The sequence below is a fragment of the Pipistrellus hanaki genome (assembly GCF_964339955.1).
Source record: "Pipistrellus hanaki genome assembly, chromosome: 1".
NCBI lineage: Eukaryota > Metazoa > Chordata > Mammalia > Chiroptera > Vespertilionidae > Pipistrellus > Pipistrellus hanaki.
Window position 1 is genome coordinate 59,816,130 of NC_140503.1, and position 21,891 is coordinate 59,838,020.

Below are 21,891 nucleotides of genomic sequence, written 5' to 3' on the forward strand. Positions count from 1 at the left end.
TAAAAAAACAAAAAAAGCAACCACCAATAAAACGCCGGTTATCTCAAAGGAAATAACTCAAGTGAAATTCAGAGCTTCTACACTTAAGAGATATCATAAAGGCAAACTTACAAAAAGGGTCTATCCTGAATAGAGAGAGAGCAATGATAATACACAAATATTTACAGAAGCCACAAAGCTTTAAGCAAATCTCTGGGAGAAATACCCTTCAAAACAGACTGCAGTTTAAGGATGTCCTAAGGGAGACAATTTTCTTTTCTGTGCTTCCTAGAATTAAACAATTACTCCGTTACAGAATTTATGCCTGAGTAACAAGTCCCCACTCTCTTTCCTTCCTTTGTTGCCTCAAGAAGACAGAAGCCTATTAAGTGAAATTGAATATAAATGGCACAGTTCATGAAGCTACAATGGCAAAAGGAAAAACATAAATAAATGAATAAATAAATAAATAAATAAATAAGGAGATCCAAGATGGTGGCGTAGGTAAACACACCTAAACTGCTGCCATGCACAACAATTTCAAAACTATAAAAGACAAAACGTCTATCACCCAGAACTACAGGAAAGCTGGCTGAAAGGAAGCTCTACAACTAGATTAAAAGAGAAAGGAGCATTCAGGGTACAAGCGCTGAAAAACTGAGGTACCGGGGGACTGCACACGATAAGGGCTGGCGGCGGATCCCGGCTGGTGGAGGGCCTTGCTTTCTTCAATCCTAAGAGAGGCAAGCTCCCAAGCTCTCTGAAATCCAGTTTCTGGGGAGAAGCTAGACTGTCTGCCATCGGGTCGGAAAGTGAGGGTGGCTTGCTTGCAGAGCCTCGCACAAGAATACTAATTGTTTGCTGTGCGGGGGCACGAGATGTGGGGAGACACAGAGAGGCAGAGACGGCTGACAGGCAGCCATTGCTGTTGGCCACACCCTAGCCTAGTGATGCCCTGAGACTCCACCCCGCACAATCTACAAACACATCCAAGCTCCAAGCAGTGGCTTTTGCATATGAATGGCCTTCTCTATTGCAGTTTAACCTAGCAAACTTGCAACCCGGTGCAGACAGCTCCAAAGCTTCCAAGCTCCATGCAGCGAGGAGAAGACTGTGGTTCTCACTGTAGCTCCTGCAGGGTGGCCTCAGGCAGTAGCTGAACTGCACCCCATTGGAGATCCAGAAGCCAATGTATCTAGTGGTCAGTGAGACTTAAGATTTCAACTCCTCACATCCATAAGTGACACATTCAGGAGGCGGACTCAGTGAGCACCAAAGCCCCACTGAAACAAGGCCTGCACCATAAGCGTGTTTCCAGCACAACAGTTCTTCCATTATAGACACAACGGGTCCTCACAGTCAATTGGCCTGCGGGTCAATTCCTCCCAGTGTACCAACAGCAATCAAGGCTTAACTAAACCAAGACTTTGCACTCAGCCCACAAAGGAGTGTACCAAGAACAACCACCTCAGGTGATTGGGGAGGCTGAGCTACTGACCCCTATAGGTCACCTACCACACAAAGCCACTCCATCAACACAGGGAGGCAGCCAAATGCAGAGACACAGAAGCATGCCACGAATGGGGGAGATGGAGGAAAGTAAACTACTGGACGACACAGAGTTCAGAATCACATTTATAAGGTTACTCAAGAATCTTCTAAAAACCGCTGAGAAACTTAAAGAGACCTTCAAGGACCTTCATGAGAATATAAAAAAAAAAAAAATGGAAAAGTACCAGTTACAAATTAAGCATACACTGTCTGAAATAAAGAATATACAGAAACTCAACTATAGATCAATGTACCCCAAGAGTCAAACCAAAGATCTGGAATATGAGGAAACAAAAAACACCCAATCAGAGAGGCAGAAAGAAAGAATCCAAAAGTGTGAGGATAGTGTAAGGAGCCTCTGGGACAGCTTTAAGCATACCAACATCCAGGTTTTTGCGGTGCCAGAAGAAAAGAGAGAGCAGGATATTAAAGGCCTATTGGAAGAAATAATGACAGAAAACTTTCTCTACCTGGTGGGAGAAATAGACTTACAAGTCCAGGAAGCACACAGAACCCCAAACAAGAGGAATCCAAAGAGGACCACACCAAGACACATCATAATTAAAATGCCAAGGGCAAAAGACAGATAGAATCTTATAAGCAGCAAGAGAAAAACAGTTAGTTACCTACAAGGGAGCACCCATACGACTTTCAGCTGATTTCTCAACAGAAACTATGCAGTTCAGAAGGGAGTAGTGAACAGCAAGAACCTACAACCAAGATTACTTAGCCCAGCAAAGCTATCATCCAGAATTGAAGGTCAGATAAAGAGCTTCACAGATAAGAAAAAGCTAAAGGAGTTCATCACTACCAAACCAGGATTACATGAAATGCTGAAGGGTATTCTTTAAGAAGAGGAAAGAAGCTGGGACCGGTTTGGCTCAGTGGATAGAGCATCGGCCTGTGGACTGAAAGGTCCCAGGTTCGATTCTGGGCAAGGGCATGTACCTTGGTTGCGGGCACATCCCCGGTAGGGGGTGTGCAAGAGGCAGCTGATCGATGATTCTCTCTTATCGATGTTTCTATCTCTTCCTCTCTGTGAAAAATCAATAAAATATATTTTTTTTTTAAAAAAAAGAAGAAGAAGAGGAAGAAGAAGAAAAAGGTAAAGGTAAAAACTATGAACAACAAACAAAACATCAAATACATACTTACCAACAAGTGAATCTAAAAATCAAGTGAATAAAAAATCTGAAGAACAGAATGGACTGGTGAATATAATAGAATCAGGGATATAGAAAGGGAGTGGACTGAAATTCTCAGGGGGAAAGGGGTCTGAAGGGTGTGGGAAGAGATTGGACAAAAATCTTACACCTATGGATGAAGACAGTGGCAGGGGGTAAGGGCATGGGATAGGGAATCAGGTGGAGGGGAGCTATGGGGGGGGAGAGGAACACCTATAATAATCTGAACAATAAAGATTTATTATATAAAAAAATAAAATAATAAAAATAAATAAAAATTAAAAAAAGAGCTAATATCCAAAATACACAAAGAACTCATAGAACTCAACATCAAAAAATAGAAAACCCCATTACTAGGGCAGAGGCCCTAGTCATGTGGCTCAGTTGGCTGGAGTGTTGTCCCATACTCCAAAGGGTTATGGGCTTGATTCCTGGTCAGGGCACATACCTAGACTGTGGGTTTTATCCCCCGTCATGACACATTCAGGAGGCAACCGATCAATGTTTCTCTCTCACATGGATGTTTCTTGCTCTCTCTCCCCTCCTCTCTAAAAAGCAATAAAACATATCCTCAAGTGAGGATTTTTTTTTTTTAAATGGGCATAGGAAAATTCCCTGAATAGGCAATTTTCTAAGGAAGACAAACACATGGCCAACAGATATATGAAAAGATGCTCAACATTAGTTATAAGGGAAATGCAAATCCAAGCCACAATGAAATACCACCTCACACGTGTTACAATGGCTATTATCAATAAGACAAGAACTAGCAGTATTGGGAAAAACATGAAAAGGGAACCCTCACACACATTGGTGGGTATGTAAACTGATATAGCTACTATGCAAAACAGGATAGCGAAGCCTCAAAAAATTAAGAATAGAGTTACCATAAAACCCAGCAATCCCTCTTCTGGTATCTACCCCAAAATTTTCAAAACAACTATTTGTAAGAATATTTAATTCCTGCAGCATTCTTCACAATAGCCAAGTCATGGAACAACCTAAGTGTCCTTCAACAGATGTCTGGAGAAAGCCGATATGGCACATATGGCATAAGTACTGTGGAATATTGCTCAGTCATTAAAGAAACATGAGATATTGCTATTTGCAACAACATGGATGGATCTTGAAAGTATCATGCTAAGTGAAATAATCATATGTGGGATATAAAACCAAAAGCAACAAACAGCCTGGTTGGAGCGGCTCAGTTGGTTGAGTGTCATCCCGTGCACCAAAGGGTTGCCAGTTTGATTCCCAATCAGGACACATGCCTCGGTTGCAGATTTGATCCCCAGTTGGGAGTGCCTGCAGAGGATAGCCAATCAATATTTCTCTCTCACATCTATGTTTCTCTCCCTCTCCCTCTCCCTCTCCCTCTCCCTCCTTCCTTTCCTCCCTCTAAACATGTCCTCAGGTGAGGATTTTTTTTTTAAAGGGCAATAAACAGGCCGGGCACTGCCTGAGCTCCAACCTCAGGCATTCGCACTCTGCCCTTTAGGGGCTGTGTTGAGCCCCAGCACTTCTGCCTCCCCCAGCTCCCAGACCTCTCTGGAGCCTGCTCTCAGCACCTCCACGGAGGTGGCCTTCTGAGGGACTAGTTGTTTGTGGTGGCCTCCAGAGCTAACAGGCCAGGCCGGGATCGGTGGCCACAGAAAGGTGAAGCGACTGCTGAGGGAAACTCAGAGGACATGACACTGTAAAAAGGCACACCCAGAGCCCACCTACTCTCCGCGGGGAGCCCCAGCCCAAGGAAAACTAAAGAGGCGCAGGAGATCCATGACTACCCTGGGACAAGGCACGATGCCACGGACTCATAAGAAGGACATGAACAGAGAGTTGAAGGCCCTGTTGGAGGATCAGGCTAAGAAAAACCATTACTTTGGGGGCAAAGAAACACGTGAGGCCGAGGAACTTGCCCCAGGAGACAGCCCAGTCGTTGATAACGAGGGTGGAAACAGTCCTCCTTCAAACCTACATGACAGAGCAGTGGGGGAGGCAACAGCGAAAATGCCGGACAAATATAAAGGTGGCACGGAAAGGCCTCTTCTTACAGAGAGAAGAAAACTCATCATGGAAGCCACTGCTCACCTGGAAACCATTTCCCAGAAGCAGGGAGACAGCTACAGGAAGTGGCAGGAGCCAATGGAGACGCTTTATGATAAATATGAAGAGCCATGAGAGACTTTGTTTCAAAGCTGGAGAGAGAGAGCTCTGCAGAACATCAAGTTAGAAGAGCAAAAACTGAAGAAGTCGTTTCTCAAGCCACAAAAGTGTTCCCCAAAAGCTAGAAACATCCTAAACCAGAGCCTGCAAAATATTAAAGGTGCACGTGTGCAGTTCATGCAGGATATGGCATGCTTAAAGATAAAGAACCGCATGTTGCCAATGAAACAAAACATTTTAAAGATGAATTGGCCCAATTGCACAAAAAGCTCGTGAATGATGCTCAACTGCAAGACCTGGCCATTGTTCACTACGCTGTTAACCCGCCAGCTGAGGGCTCCGGAGAAAGAACTGGAGCTTAAGTTACATGATACAAGTATAACATTAGCTATGTTATTGTGGTTTAACATTTTCTAGTTGGAATCAGTACATCGTGTTTACCACCTGCTTGTTTGTGAAGTGCAAGAATCCTCATCTGTTAAGCACTGAATGAATCCTACAGTGACGTGGGTAGCAGCAGTTCCACACATGTCTGAAGCTTGCAACCTTTTTCGTAGCAATGGAGGTTTTTTGTGCCTAACACTGTCAATTAGCCATCAGCAATAAGTCGACATAATGTTAGGTTTTGGCCCCAGCAAATCTATATCAATCCCCAAAGGTAGGAAGAGGGAGTATGGAATGTTGCATTGTTCTTATTTAAGCAAAAATAAAAATAAAGCATATCTCTCCCCCTTCCCCCCCCCAAAAAAGAGGCAATAAACAGCTCCAGCTCATTTTGCTCAGTGGACAGAGTGTCGGCCTGCAGACTGAAGGGTCCCAGGTTCGGTTCCAGTCAAGGACACGTGCCCCAGGTGGGGGCTCAATCCCCAGTAGGGGGAGTGCAGGAAGCAGCCAATCAATGATTCTCTCTCATCATTGATGTTTGTCTTTCTCCCTCTCCCTTCCTCTCTTAAATCAATAAAAATATATATTTAAAATAAAATAAAATAAAAAGACAACAAACGAACAAAAAGTCTCATATATAGACAACAGAATGATGGTTACCAGAGAAGAGGGGTTGGGGAAGGGCAAAGAAAGCAAAGGGGGTAAAATATATGGTGACAGAGGAGTCCAGACTTCAGATGGTGGGCACACAACAGAGTATATACCGATGCAGTAGCATGAAAATGTATGCCTGAAATTTACATGATGTTATTATGAACTAATGTCACCCCAATAAATTTTTTAAAAACCAAATTATTAGAACACAAAAGTTTTTAATACTCATCATTCAAAGCTTTATAACTATTAACGTTACAGCTTCTCAACAAACTGCCTGATTAAAGTGCTGAAGGCATTGCAGCCTCGCTCAAAATTTTTCCCTAACCCGTAGAAATAACCAAGCTTTCCCCTTCACTAAAAGTACATTCTGCTCATAGTTCCTATTAATAAAGCAATTAATCTTTGCTAAATAGACACTAATTAATTTGAACAAATTAGTACTGCTAAAACAAAAACAAAGCAACTTTCTTAATTCATAAAAACATGTATCTTCCCACTGGAATTACCTCCGGCTAAAATATACCGAGTGGAATGCATCGCGTTGATGGAGCACACAGAAACCAGGCGTTCTCCACCAAGAAAAGAATGCACCTGCTTCCCTGTCTGGTGGAAGACTGCCACCTGCCGTGGATAGGCCATGCTGCCAACTATGACACAGTCTTCCTGCTTAGGGTCCCACACAGCTCGGAACCTGGTCAGCCATCGCCCAGTATTGGTGTTGTGCCTAGTGGGAAAGAAAATTTGTAAAAGATAGCAAGAACCCTTCTGGATAGCATAAAAACTAACAACCTGGGACACTTACAAACTATAACACAAAAAATCAGACCTAGTACACCTCTTTCACAATCAGGTGTCTAATGTATGTATTCCAACAAATAGTGCATGGTAATCCAGGTTCTGCATTATTTGACATCAGGAAACTTACCTGATGGTGGTGAGGAGGGGAATCTGAGAGGATATGCAGCTACTGTCAAAGATTCTACAAAATAAAGAACAAGAATAAAGTAACACTATTATTTCTTGCTAATTTTTATGAAATAACATCAGTGTATTTAGTAACCTTTTCATTGTTATTTTAAAATATATACAATCAGTATCTAATAAACCTCAGCTAACATACTTAATGAAAGTTATAAGAAATATGGTAAAATTTAGTGCTTATTGTGTATTGTAAAATAATTTAAACACTATTACGCCAAACTTAAAATGTACATTTTAAACTAATAATCTGGATTATAAAACTATATTCCGATTCACAGTAATACACTAGTAGGTCATACATAGGAACGTGGTCTAAAAATGCACAAATAATCTAAAAGCACATGCATGTATCAAGAGCAATTTCCCTGTAAGGCTCATCAGTTGAGGGCCTGGTAAGCATCATTTCCAGATGCAGGCAAGACTAAGACCCAGCCAAGGGGAGGAGTTCTTGTGGGGCAGCTAGAGGGGTCCAGAAGCCTCCGCCAGGGACCCTGGCAGAAGAAACAAACCATGTTGCCACCACCTTCCCCCTCTTTTTGTACCTAGCTATTCCAGGACAGTTTCTTGGCATTAAAGCTTTATTGCCTGATTAGATTGCTAGAAATCCAAATCCCTAACAGCTAATGTAACAAGAGTAAACTCTACAGCACAAATGTACAGGAATGGGATAAATGCCAGCTGTTGAGACAAAGGATACTGTGTGGGTGGAAAGGGAACACTGAACTGCCACTGCCTGGTGGCTGAATCTCTTAATGTGCCACCTGGTAAAGCTCATAGGCTTTGCCAGAAATGAAGTGGGTACCTGCTACACACTGCAGACCAAGCTCTTCCCAACAGATGGGTCTAAACAGAAATTATGTGCCGTTCTACAGCCTGGTTCACAGTTTACATTCAACAGATCCTTGGTGAACAGATAATGAATGAATTCCAAAATCACATAAGGTAAAATTCTCATTAACAGAAATGCTTGCAAAGTTATGCAAAATCAGGGACTTAAGGAAAAAAAAATCATTTTCCTTTGTGGTTGCATTATTCTCCACATCTTTTTATTGGCATTATTTTTTATTTTTGGTTCAACGGGTTTACATTACGTTTTTTAGTCTATTTTTAGGAAGTCACTATAGAAAGGTACCAAAACTGAAACCATAAAACTGTATCTACTAGCTCGTATAGAAGCCCAATTTTTGCGATCTTTTCTGCCTGCCCATGGCCTGGGACTCTGCAACTTCCATTCAGCACTTCACGTGTAAAACAGAACCTCCTATCAGCGAAGTCAGAGCTTCTCCCTGTGCTAACACTACTTCCCTTTCAGGATATCACAAGCCTGCTTTCGTTGCGATATCCAGGACTATTTAGTGCTGAAAGGAAAGCCCAGCATCTATTCCCCAGGGTAGCTATAGACCTTCCTTGTCAATCACAAGGAAATTTCCAAGCACAAAAACTAAAGAGAAAATAACCTAAAGAGCCATCAAATATAGGCCATTGATCTTCCGGAACTAGATATAGCTATAAACAATAACACTAGTGATTGAACAAGGAGCAGCAATAAACAAAGCTACTGGTTTATTGGCACAGTAGCTACGGACACTTTAGATTCCTTAACATATCTTTGTCTTCCCAATTTACCTCAGCTTACAATCGGCACATGTGGTTACTACTCTGTTACCAGTTAGAGGTGAAAAATAAGCAGAAGCGATGCTCTTTGTGTGTTCAGACAAAGAAACCAAAGGCTGGCTTCTCTTGGGATTCAGGTGCCTTGCATCATAAATATGAACATCTCTGTAATGGAGAGAATAAGTCTTGGTGTTACCACAGTGCATGTAATAAGCCTCTAGGATACTGCTAATCATAATTAGACAAACACACTACATTCCAGAACAGTTAAGACAAAATCCTCTAATCTCCTGCATTAATTTTACAAACACTAGTAAAGGTTTAAAATATTACAAAAATTCCAAAACTATAGCCTACCAATGTAACCAGTGGGTATTGAGATATGAGTCTAGTTGGTTTTCCAATCTCTCCAAAAAAATTAACACAGACCAACAAGTTATAAAATCACATAACTTTTTTTTTTTTTTTTTTTTTTTTTTACAAGTTTTCTTCTCAAAAGTCTAGAAGTAAATGCATTTGATGCTAGGGAAAACAAAAATGTGTGCTTGTTTCAATACTTTAACTATTAATTAAATCCAAAAGATTTTTTTAATCACATTCAAAAATATTGTATAGAAAAAAGTTTTTTTAGCTGTATCACAAAAGTCAGATGGCTTTAACAACCAAATTGAAATATTATCCATAACATTAGAAGACCTATATCATAGCCCTAGCTGGTTTAGCTCAGTGGATAGAGCATCGGCCTGTGGACCAAAGGGTCCCGGGTTCAATTCTGGTCAAGGGCATGTACCTTGGTTGCAAGCTTCTCCCCGGACCAGGCCCTGGTCAGGGCTCATGCAGGAGGCAACCAATTGATGTGTTTCGCTCACATCAATGTTTCTCTCCATCTTTCCCTCTCTTTTCCACTCTCCCTAAAACCAATGGGGAAAAATATATCCTCAGGTGAGGTCTATCAAAAAAACAAAAAGACCTGTATCATAGTCCCGGCCAGTATGACTCAGTTGGTTGAACATCATCCTGTGCACTGAAAGGTTGCCAGTTTGATTCCTAGTCAGGGCACATAGCCAGGTTGCAGGTTCGATCCCGGATGGGGTGCAATAGATTAATATTTCACTCTCACATCAATGTTTCTCTTTTTCTTTCTCTCTTTCTAAAATCAATAAAAGCATGTCCTCAGATGAGGATGACAATAAAGGACCTAAATCATAAAATTTTATGAAGAACATACCTCAATCCTGCAGTCATGAAATAGTGTCTATGCACTGGGTGGACATGAACAGTTCTTATTTTTCCCATAGAAGAATTGATAAGTTTCTCATAAGAAGTTCCCGGTGTCCGTCTATCCACCAATGACATACTTCCATCCCAGTGTGCTACTATTAAAGTGGAGGCATCTTCTGCCAAGAAGTCAAAGGAGGAAAAGCTGCTTCCCTCGTTTCTATAGACCTAAGGATATAAGTAGCAATCAACTTTATATAACTCTTCTTCTAAAGAAAGTCAATGCATAAATTCTTCGATTTAAAAAGTTAGGACACACTTTACCCAACTAATCTCATTTATCCCCCACCAGCCCCACAGGAAGGACAGGACAAAATGATTGTCCCTATTTACAGAGATGGAAACTAAGGCACTAACAGTTGTGAGAAAATGGCCTGTCCATCCATGTCACGGCTACATCCCAAATCTCTTAAGTCCAATAAACCTCAGTTGCAGATCTACCCTGTGAAACATACTAGGAAATGGACTACATCTGAATTCTACCCAATTGAAATACCTTAATATACCAGGTAACTTAGCCAATAAAATCCAAAATACATGACTAAATGCTCACCTACTCCTTTTTTTAAGTATATTTTATTGATTTTATTGATTTTTTTACAGAGAGGAAGGAAGAGGGAGAGAGAGTTAGAAACATAACAAGTGTTGGCAAGGATGTAAAGACATTGGAACCCTTGACATATTGCCGATAAATATACACAATGGTAAAGCCAATTTGGAAAACAGTTCGGCAGTTCCTCAAAATTTGAACATAGAGTTACCTTATGACCCACCATTCTACTCCTTAAGTTACCATATGACCCACCATATACTCAAAAGAAAGGGAAGCCTATGCCCACACAACACTTGTACATTAATGTCCACAGTGTCATTATTCACAACAGTAAAAAATGAAAACCACCAAAATGTTTGTCAACTAATGAATGGATGAGTAAAATCTGGAAGATTAGTCAGCCATAAAAAAGGGACTAAGTACCAACACATTCTACAACATGGATGAACCTTGAAAACATTTTGCCAAGTAAAAAGAAGCCAGTCACACACACAAAAAAAGTACAAACTGTATGACTCCATTTATATGAAATATCCAGAACAGGTAAATCTATGGAGACATAAAGTAGATTAGTGGCTGTCTAGGACTGGGGGGAATTGGGAGTACCTACTAATGATCAAAGAGTTTATTTTAGGGGTGATGAAAATATTCTAAAATTAGATTGTGGTTTGATTTCACAACTGTCCTCTAGGTATTCTATCTGCATTAACTCATCTGCACTTAATCCTCATAACAACTCTATAAGGTACTAGCCTGTTTTACAATTAAGGAAACTGAGGCACAGGTCAAGTAACTTCCCAGGTCACACAAATAGTAATAAGTGGTTTGGGACTTAGGCAGTATAGTTCTAAAGTCGCTACTATCTTACCCAATCTAACTGATGTAACAATGATTCATGTGCCATTTCATAAAGAATCCAAAATATCACTGAGACGACATGTAAACACGTTAACATTTACCTCCTCAAAAACAGCCTTGGAGAAATCCCCACAGCGTAACGTGCCATCATAGCTCAGGGACAGTACGTGAGCCGGATTGGCAGGTGAGAAGTAAAGACAGCCAACTGGCTGACTGTGGGGCTGAAAAACATAAACTCCTTCTTCTTTGGGTTGGTGAGTCTGGAAGACAGTTGGGGGAAGGAAGAACAAAAACTAATGAAAAGTAATAATATTTTCTGAATATAATACAGAAAATATTATATTCTGTATTATATTCAGTCTTTTCTTAGTCTATCATTATACTCACCACATCCCATTCAGAAAGTCAAAACTAGAAACTTCATCTGTCACTAAGCTACTTTTTTCTCTAATTTTCAATTCAACGAGTCACATTTATTTTACATTTCTAGCTTTTTGCAACTAGGTAGTTTATTTATTATACAGAGAGAGAAAAATGACTGCTCACTAGGACTTCAGTTCATAAAATCTTCAGGAAATGAGAAATCCACTCAGTATTATTCCTTACTACCAAAAACAGTATCAATACTGTTACCACTTTGCTTCGTTAAGTATACTGCTATATAATATGAGCACATATAACATTCTCAGAATAATATTTGCAAGGTCCTGGAACAAAATAAGAGTTTTAGAAATAGTTTACTCTCTAAGTAGACAATGAAAATACATGATTTTTAATTTCCACATTAATATTGTTATGTACAAAAATAGCCAAGAATTGGAAGCAGCCCAAGTGTCCATCTGTAGATGAATGAATAAAAAAGCTGTGGTACAGACTGGCCAGTGTGGCTCAGTGGTTGAATGTCAACCTATAAACCAGCAGGTCACAGTTCTATTCCCCATCAGGGAATATGCCTGGGTTTCGAGCTTGATCCCCAGGAGGGGGAATGCAGGAGGCAGCCAATCAATGATTCTCTCTCATCATTGATGTTTCTTTCTCCCTCTCTTTATCTCTAAAATCTCTCTCTCTCTCTCTCTCTCTCTCTCTCTCTCTCTCTCTCTCTATATATATATATATATATATATATATATATATATATATATATATAAAAGCTGTGGTAATTTACACAATGGAATACTACTCAGCCATAAAAAATGGGGGACCAGAAGGAAATCTTACCCTTTGCAACAATATGGATGGACTTAGAGAACATTATGCTAAGTGAAATGAGCCAGTCAGAGAAAGATAAGTTCCGTATGATTTCAGTTATATGTGGAATCTAATGAAAAAAATAAACTAACTGCCCTGACCAGTTTTGCTCAGTAGATAAAGCATCGGCCTTGGGACTGAAGGATCCCAGGTTCGATTCTAAGTCAAGGGCTTGTACCTTGGTTGTGGGCACATCCCCACAGTAGGGAGTGTACAGGAGACAGCTGATCAATGTTTCTCTCTCATCGATGTTTCTAATTTTTTAAAAATATTTTATTGATTTTTTTACAGAGAGGAAGAGAGAGGGATAGAGAATTAGAAACATCGATGAGAGAGAATCATCGATCAGCTGCCTCTTGCACACCCCCTCCTGGGGATGTGCCTGCAACCAAGGTACATGCCCTTGACCAGAATCAAACCTGGGACCTTTCAGTTCGCAGACCATCGCTCTATCCATTGAGCCAAACCAGTTTTGGCGGATGTTTCTAACTCTTTATCCCTCTCCCTTCCTCTCTGTAAAAAAAATCAATAAAATATATATTTAAAAAAATTAACTAACAAAGTAGAAACACACTCATAGATAGAGAACAGACTGACAGCTGTTAGAGGGATGGGGGATTGGTAAAATAGGTGAAGGGATTAAGAAGAAAAAACCACTCATAGACACAGATAACAGTATAATGATTATCAGAGATAAAGGGGGTGGGGGAGGCAGAAGAAGGTACTGGGGGTAGGGAGGATGGTAAATGGTGAAGGAAGGAGACCTGACTTGGTGTGGTGAACATACAATGTAATATTCAGGTGATGTATTATAGAACTGTACACATAAAACCTATAAAATTTTATTAACCAATGTCACTCCAATAAATTCAATAAAAGGGGCGATTATCTTTTCCACAACTAGATTACCAACTCCTACTAGTAAATCATCATTTTCTGATTTGACAAGTTATATTCTATGCCATGCATCATGCTATGAACCAAAGCAACTATCATCTCCAAATCTGGTTGAGTCTGCTCTAAAATAGTCCTCCATTTTTGTTTTCTTTTTTATTTAAAACTTTAAAATAAACAGAATTTTTAAGAAGGAAAAATTACAATCACATACACCTCTTCCACTAGTCACTTTTCTCACTCCCTTTTTTCCCCATTTTCCCCCAGCAGCCTTTCCTTATTCCTCACTCAAAAGAGGAAAAAATCTAAATATCCCCTCACTGTGCTTCTCTCTAGTTTTGAGACTATAGGTGAAAATCTCAGGGTGTGGTCAATTAACCAGAACGGATTTTCAGGGTAGAAGCTAAACCACACTGTGCTTTCTATCGTCTCAGCTACAGAATTTGTTTCTGTCCTGGTAAGTAGTTTTTAAGTTACATTTCTTCCTTATTGTTTTAAGTAATTTTTTTTCTGATCTGACAATCTTTTATTCATTTTATGAGAAAATTCCAATCCCCCATTTTAAACTAAATACTCCAGGTTAAGAATGAGCCTACTTTAAACCTAAATGAGTCTAGAACCAGTCTGTCTTGAACCTGTGACTATCTGTGCACACTGGATTGATATAGGAAAACTGGAAGTACAAGCACCAGTTAATCCCAAAAAAAAGGAGATGGGGCCCTGGCCCAACATGTTGGCAGAAAGAATGGAAATAAAGTGGCAAAAACATTAAAGGACTTTACATAAGGAATAAAGGGAACACCCAGCCTAAAACTCTTCAATGGTTTCCAGTTGCTTTTAGGATAAAAATAAAATTCTTAACAAAAATTGTAAAGATATATATCAGCCTTCTGCCCACCTCTACAGCTTCCTCCTAGTCCATTCATCGCCTTTGTTCATCCTTTTTTTAAAAAAAATACATTTTATTGATTTTTTATAGAGATGAAGGGAGAGGGATAGAGAGCTAGAAACAGCGATGAGAGAGAAACATCAATCAGCTGCCTCTTGGACACCTCCCACTGGGGATGTGTCCGCAACCAATGTACTTGCCCTTGACCGGAATTGAACCTGGGATCCTTCAGTCCACAGGTTAACACTCTATCCACTGAGCCAAACCAGTTTTGGCCTTTGTTCATCCCTTGCTGTCTATGCTCCAGCCATTCAGGCATTCTCACAGGCCCTGGAATGCATCAAGTAAGCACCTCTGCTTACAGTCTTTGGCATGCTGTTCCCCTGGTCTGAAACACACTTTCCCTTTTCTTTACTTGGCTTACTCCTTCTACTTAGCTTTCAAGTCTCAACTCAGTTCTCACTTCCTCAGGAATACCTTCCCTGGTCATGCAAATTAAGCCAGTCCCCCATTATGTGTTTTCAAAACACTACTTTTCCTTCATGACATGAATCAGTGTATAATCCACTTACCAAAGATGAAATTACACAGTTGATAATTATCTTATTAATCCTGCTCTTGCTATTAAATTCTAAACTCTACGTGGACAGAGACAGTCTTTGCTCACAAATGTCTACTGGTGGGGAGTATTAGAGTAACACCTCACACAAAATACTCAATGTGTGGGTGGGTGGATGACAAATAAAGACTAACTGAACTGTTGATTCTAGGTAAGACTACAAAACTGATAGAAAATTAGGAGGAAAAATTAAGAGCCCTGGCTGTATAGCTCAGTTGGTTAGAGTGTCATCCCCATACACCAAGATTGAGGGTTTAATCCCTGGTCAGGAAATATCTGAGAATCAACCAATGATCACTTCTCAGCCCTTTGGCTAAGATCAAGTGAAGGATCAACCAATGAATGCATAAATAAGTGGAACAATAAATCAATGTTTCTCTCTCAAATCAATAAAATAAAATAAAAAACAAGGAGTGCCGAGGCAATTCAATGGGGCAAGTATTGTCTTTTCAACAAATAATACTGGGACAATTGGATATTCACATACAAAAAGATAAACTTGGATAAGGACACATATGTAATACCTTAATCAATAAAGAAAAAAAGAAGAAGAAAGATAAACTTGGGCCCTTACCTCACACAAACAAAAAAATAACTAAAGATAGATCAGTAAACCAAATGTGAAAGCTAAAACTATAGAAGTTTGGGAGAGTGGGGAAGGACAAGAGAAAATCTTCAAGATTTTGACCTAGAAAAAGATTTCTCAGTCACAACACCAAAATCATTTTTATTTTTCAATTACAGTTGATATTATTGTTATATTAATTTCACATATACTCCCCAGTGATTAGACATTATATAACGTAATGATTATCCCAATAAATCTCACAGCCATCTAATACCATACATTGTTATTAGAATATTAATAACTGACTACATTCCCTATGCTGTACTTTCCATTCCCGTAACTATTCTGTAACAACCAATTTTACTTCTTAATTCCTTCACCTTTGTCACCCATCCCCTCAATTCCCCTTCCATCTGGCAACAGTCAAAATGTTCTCTGTATAAGTCTGGGAAACTGTATTTTAAGCATAATTAGAAAAATAAGAACTTTGTGTGATCTTTTCAAGTATACATTTAAAGTTATAATAAAATTTCTTGGCAGTCAATTTATGCCCAGATGACTAACGATACTCAAGTTAAAAATGTTCAAGTTCTATAAAGCAAATTTAAATTTATCAGATTTCTAAAATTTGGAATCACAAAGCACAAAACTATAAATAACACCTATAAACATACAGTTCTAGGCTATTTTCTTGCAGATTATTTACTTTAGTCAAACTTTGTATCTTCAAAAATATTAATAACTTACCAAATCCCAAAGTCCAACTTGCCCAGATCTGGCCCCAACTGCCACTAAAGTTCTAATTTCTGATGGATGAAGAGCCATAGAGAATATTGAACCTTGGGTAACTTTACAAACGGTATCTTCACTAATGACCATGCCACTTAAATTGGCTTTGTAGCTGAGAAAATTAAAGTTATATTTTAGACATAAAACCATTCTTAATTGACAAAATAAGTAAAAAGATGAAACAAAAGGGGAAAAAAAACCATTAGTAAACAAATGTGGAGAAATATTCAACCTTCTGACAATATTCAACCAAAGAAACCAAAGTAAATAATGAGGTACTATTCTTTACTTGTAAAAAGCTAGTAGGCTACAGTTAAACATATACATTCATATATATTGCTAGTGGCAGAGTAAATTCATGTAAGATTTTCAAAAGAAAAAAGATTTTGAAAAACAATTCAGCAATGTGTACTAAAAGCCATAAATATGTCCATAACATGCCACACATTAATATCACTTCTGGAATCTATCCTAAGGAAATAATCTACGATCATACATATACAGTATACTTCAACACACACATGCACACATACAAGCACACAAAACTAAATAGGAAACAACTCCAAATACCAGGGGAGTAAAAGGTTAAGTAAATTCCACCTACTCAATAAAATATTCTGCGATTAATAAAAAATTTAAAGCTAGTAATGTTCAACCACAATGTTAATGAAAAAGCATAATGCAAAATTGTATAAACATTAGAACATGACAAACCAATATCACCCCAATAAATTCAATTAAAAAAAAAAAATAAAAGAACACAGAATAAAAATATTTGTGGATTCAGTCGGGACCGGTTTGGCTCAGTGGATAGAGCGTAGGAATGGGGACTGAAAGGTCCTGGGTTCGACTCTGGTCAAGGGCATGTACCTTGGTTGCGGGCACATTCCCAGTAGGGGGAATGCAGGAGGCAGCTGATCGATGATTCTCTCTCATCGATGTTTCTAACTCTCTATCCCTCTCTCTTCCTCTCTGTAAAAAATCAAAAAAAAAAAAAAATATATATATATATATATATATATATATATATATATTCATTTATTTATTTATTTGTGGATTCAGTCATTCAAATGAATATCACTAGGTTCCAGGACTATTCTGGGAATTGAGATAAAACCCCTACATTCATGAAGCTTATATCCTAGAGGTATTGCATATGGCAATACTTTAAAGGAAATATACAAATCAGCCCTAACTGGTTTAGCTCAGTGGATAGAGCGTGGGCCTGCAGACTGAAGAGTCCCAGGTTTGATCCCCGTCCAGGGCATGTACCTTGGTTGCTGCCACATCCCAACTAGGGGATGTGCAGGAGGCAGCTGATCGATGTTTCTCTCTCATCAATGTTTCTAACTCTCTATCTCTCTCCTTGCTTCTGTAAAAAATCAATAAAATACATATATTTTTAAATCAATAGTTGATAGGAAACATTATGGGTAAAATTATCACCTCATTTTCAAAATTTCCAATTGTATAGTCTTTAATTAAAAGCTCTCAGAAAATGTAAATAAAGACCAGGAATTTTAACTGACCTTTTAATGCTCGATAACCCCTTCTCAGAATTCTTACTACTTGTCTGAAACAATGGGAGAGATCAAAGTATTAAGTTAATATATGTACTGAATTTTCATTAACAAATGATCCTAAAAGCTTATGTAAGCCTTCCCAGCTGATACCTTTTTTATATATATTTTTATTAAATTATCTGTGTACATATTTTAACATTGCCCCCCCTCCCATACATACAGCTGATACCTTGTTCACTTCTGCCCAAGTCCGTAGAAATCCTTTAAATAGTTCACTGTTATCATCTCGATTTGCAGGAGTCATTTCTAAAGGCCCAGGAGGTAACAAAGGCTGTTATAAAAACATAAAAACATGAGTTGATTGTCGCCCTGCCCTAGAATGGAGGCTTGAGATTTTTCACTACTTTACTTTCAATACCAAAAATAGGGGTGACACATCATTAGTTTTCTAAAATAATTGCTCAATGAATGAATGTCATGTTTCCTGTAACAAAATGCATTATCTTTTAATCATCTCAATCCAGTAAAGGAGATATCACATTTTAAAAATACTGGAATGAAACTTAAAGGAGTTAACTTACCCCAAGTTCCTCTGCCAATAACTGGTTATGAGGTTGATTCATTAATCAAAGTTATTATTCTATGCCAGTGTCTTTAAAAGAGATTGTAACCTATGGATCATGAAATCACTTTAATGTCATAACCAGCAATGTGTTTTAGTGAATAAAAATAAATATGAAGAAGAAACAATAGAATAGAAAATACAAAAGTGCATCACATGTAGAAAAGTATCATTTCACAAGTTTTGTTTTAGAGGGGGGTGTGTGTGTATGCGTGTGTGTGTGCATGCGTGCGTGTGTAATGAGTTCAATGTAAATATATTTCTTATTTTGAGTGGAGGCTTCTAAGAATTTTGAAAGCTACTCTTCCCATAGGGGGGGAGAGGGGGCAGTTGGGGGTGAGCAGGCCAGCAGGGAGGGCATTTGGGAGCGAGCTGGCTGGCAGGGGGGCAATTGGAGCAATCAGGCTGGCAGGGGGGGTAGTTGGGGGCGACCAGGCCAGCAGGAGGGGGCAACTGGCTGTGATCAGGCTGGTGGGGATGGGCAGTTGGGGGGCGATCAGGCCAGCAGGAGGAGAGGTTAAGAGTGATCAGGGGGCGATCAGGCAGGCAGGCATGTGAGCGGTTAGGAGCCAACAGTCCTGGATTGTGAGAGGTATGTTCAACTGCCAGTTTAGGCCCAATCCTACAGGAAGTGGCAGTCGGACATCCCCTAGGTGTCCCAGATTGGAGAGGGTGCAGGTGGCTGAGGGACACACATTCATACACACACACACACACACAAACACACACACACACACACACACACACACACGTACTCAAATTTTGTGCACCAGGCAACTAGTTTAGTAAAGACTCTTTCCACTCAGACAGCATAAAATTAAACTATAGCTAAAAATTCCATTACTATTAACACATATTATTTATTTATATTAATTAATAACTACCATTTATTGATTACTCCTAAGCCCTAATAAAATATAAGGATCTTTATAGAAACTATTTCATTTAACCCTCACAACACTCTATTGAGGTTTCTATTATTGTTGCCATTTAAAAAATGGGAAAACCAGGACTCAAAAAAGCTAACTAATTTACCCACAATCCCATAGCAGGTAAACCAGCAGATACAGAATCCAACCGAAATCTTAGTCATTAAACCAGCAATTTTCAATCTTTTTCATCTCATGGCACACATAAACTAATTACTAAAATTCTGCGGCACACCAAAAAATATCTTTTTGGCCAATCTGACAAAAAAAAAATAGGTATAATTCTGATTCATTCAAATGGACAGCTGTTATCATTTTATCTCACAATGTAAGACATAAGAAATCAGTGCCCCTAACAAATAGTCAGGGATTGCATGTTTTAAAAATTCTTGGGGAACACTGGTTTAAAACTTCTGCATTAAACCATTCACCAGCCAAAACCTGTTTGGCTCAGTGGACAGAGCATCAGTCAGCGGACTGAAGGATCCCAGGTTCGATTCCGGTCAGGGGCATATGCGTTGGTTGCGGGTACATTCCCGATTGGGGGTGTGCAGGAGGCAGCTGGTCGATGTTTCTCTCTCATCGATGTTTCAAACTCTCTATCCCTCTCCCTTCCTCTCTGTAAAAAAATCAATAAAATATATTTTTTTAAAAACAACCATTCATCAGTCAGGTACCAAATTAATAAATACAAATTAAACATAATTTAGTGACCTTTTACTCTGATTCCAAACACTTTAAAATTTTCAGTGTTTTAGGTGCCTCGTTAGTGCAATAGGTAGCGTGTCAGTCTCATAAAATTTCCAGTGTTTTGTTGAGTTAATATATTGTATTTGCACTCTTTCTTTCTTACATTTTCATCTTCTACTACCGTTGGCTGGGTTGGGGTTTCTGGTAATGAAATTCCTAAAGGATCAACATTTAGTAATCGCATTGATCTTCTACATCCAATCCCATTTTCTTTCTTCTTGGGCTTCTTTCTAAAGAAGTAGAAAAAACTTACGTTGTACTCATAAAAGTTATATGAATTTACTAATATTAAGGGGATAACTTCTAAGAATGTATCTCATGGATATAGTTACACACTGCAATATGTAGATGGCTATACTGATTTTAATTAACACTCTAAAAGCATCATAAATGTTCATCATGGAGAAATGAAGGATGTTAAATAAATTATGACATACATATAAAATAAAATAATTTGTAGGCATAACAAATAAAATATTACGTTAATATGAAATGAACTCATAAGGAAGCAAAAACAAGGTCCGTGCATATTAAATATTATTTATTTTTTACAAAAAGGTTACATATACACATACATTTGTGCATGCTGAGATCACCTATTAAAGAATATACATGAACCTTTTAAGAGTGGTTTCCTCTAGGGAGAAGGTCTGGAGAACTAAGGTCTAAAATGGAAAAGAGACTTAAACATTTCATTATATTCCCTTCCATATAGTTTACTTTTTAAAAATCATATACAGGGTGGGGCAAAGTAGGTTTACAGTTGTGAGTACTTGAAAGTTTATTCTTATTACTTATGTATTATTGTATTATTTTCCATACAAACAGCTGTTGACCTATTTTTGCCCCACTCTATCTATACCCTACGTTTTAATGCAGTTTTTTTTTTAATTTTTTATTATTTTTTAATATATTTTTATTGATTTCAGAGAAGAAGGGAGAAAAAGGGAAGAGATAGAAACATCAATGATGAGACAGAATCATTGTCGGCTGCCTCCTGAATGCCCCACATTGGGAATCGAGCCTGCAATCCAGGAATGTGCCCTTAACTGGAATTGAACCTGGGACTCTTCAGTCCACAGGCACTCTATCCACTGAGCCAAACCAGCTAGGGCCTATTTTTCATTTTAATGGGTTCAGAACTTCCAATTTCTGATTCCACATGTAGAAAGCTTGAAAGTCACCACTCTGTCTCACGCTGAGGGGAGGGAGCAGCCAGGGAGAGGTCAATGCAGGGAAGGGAGGGAGACATATGTTTAATACTTTCAACAATAATTTTTTTAAAAGGTGGACAGAAAAATCCACAGCTTTTCTAGGATCCTTAAGAGTGGCAAGGACACAGTGAAAACCACTGACCCCAATATTGGAGAGACACACAGGAAAACACAGCACTCATGACTTACTGGAGCAGAGACTCAGGAATGAAAGCCACCAGGAAAAGCAGTGCCTGAAGCACCAGAAAAACCTAAATTGTAACTGCCCAACTGCTGGAGGCTCAGTGTGGACAAGTCCGAGAGTTAAAAACTCCATGAGAGCCAAAACCAGTTAGGCTCAGTGAATAGAGCATCAGCCTGCCGACTGAAAGGTCCCAGGTTCGATTCCTGTCAAGGGCATGTACCTTGGTTGCGGGCACATCTCCAGTAAGGGGTGTGCAGGAGGCAGTTGATCGATGATTCTCCCTCATCCATGTTTCTAACTCTCTATCCCTCTCCCTTCCTCTCTGTAAAAAATCAATAAAATATATTATAAAAAAAGAAAAAACTCCATGAGAATCTATATGGGTGTGTATAGTACATTCATACAGCAACAAAAATTAATGAAATAAAGCTGTACATATTAATATGAATGAATTTTAAAA

The 21,891-nt window shown here is 38.9% G+C and overlaps 1 protein-coding gene across 2 annotated transcripts in view; it reads right to left on the minus strand.

Moving 5' to 3' along the window:
• Window positions 1-6,356: 6,356 nt before the first annotated feature.
• Window positions 6,357-21,891, minus strand: part of WDR76 (WD repeat domain 76) — a 29,143-nt gene continuing 13,608 nt past the window's right edge. For both annotated transcript variants that reach the window (XM_084903248.1, XM_084903249.1), the window contains 9 exons: window positions 20,137-20,263; window positions 17,962-18,063; window positions 17,739-17,782; window positions 16,168-16,321; window positions 11,304-11,462; window positions 9,742-9,959; window positions 8,526-8,678; window positions 6,844-6,897; window positions 6,357-6,642 (listed from right to left, as the gene is read on the minus strand). In XM_084903248.1, the coding sequence (XP_084759374.1) occupies window positions 6,387-6,642; window positions 6,844-6,897; window positions 8,526-8,678; window positions 9,742-9,959; window positions 11,304-11,462; window positions 16,168-16,321; window positions 17,739-17,782; window positions 17,962-18,063; window positions 20,137-20,263 (1,267 nt within the window). In that variant the 3' untranslated portion in view covers window positions 6,357-6,386. The remainder of the gene's footprint in view (window positions 6,643-6,843; window positions 6,898-8,525; window positions 8,679-9,741; window positions 9,960-11,303; window positions 11,463-16,167; window positions 16,322-17,738; window positions 17,783-17,961; window positions 18,064-20,136; window positions 20,264-21,891) is intronic.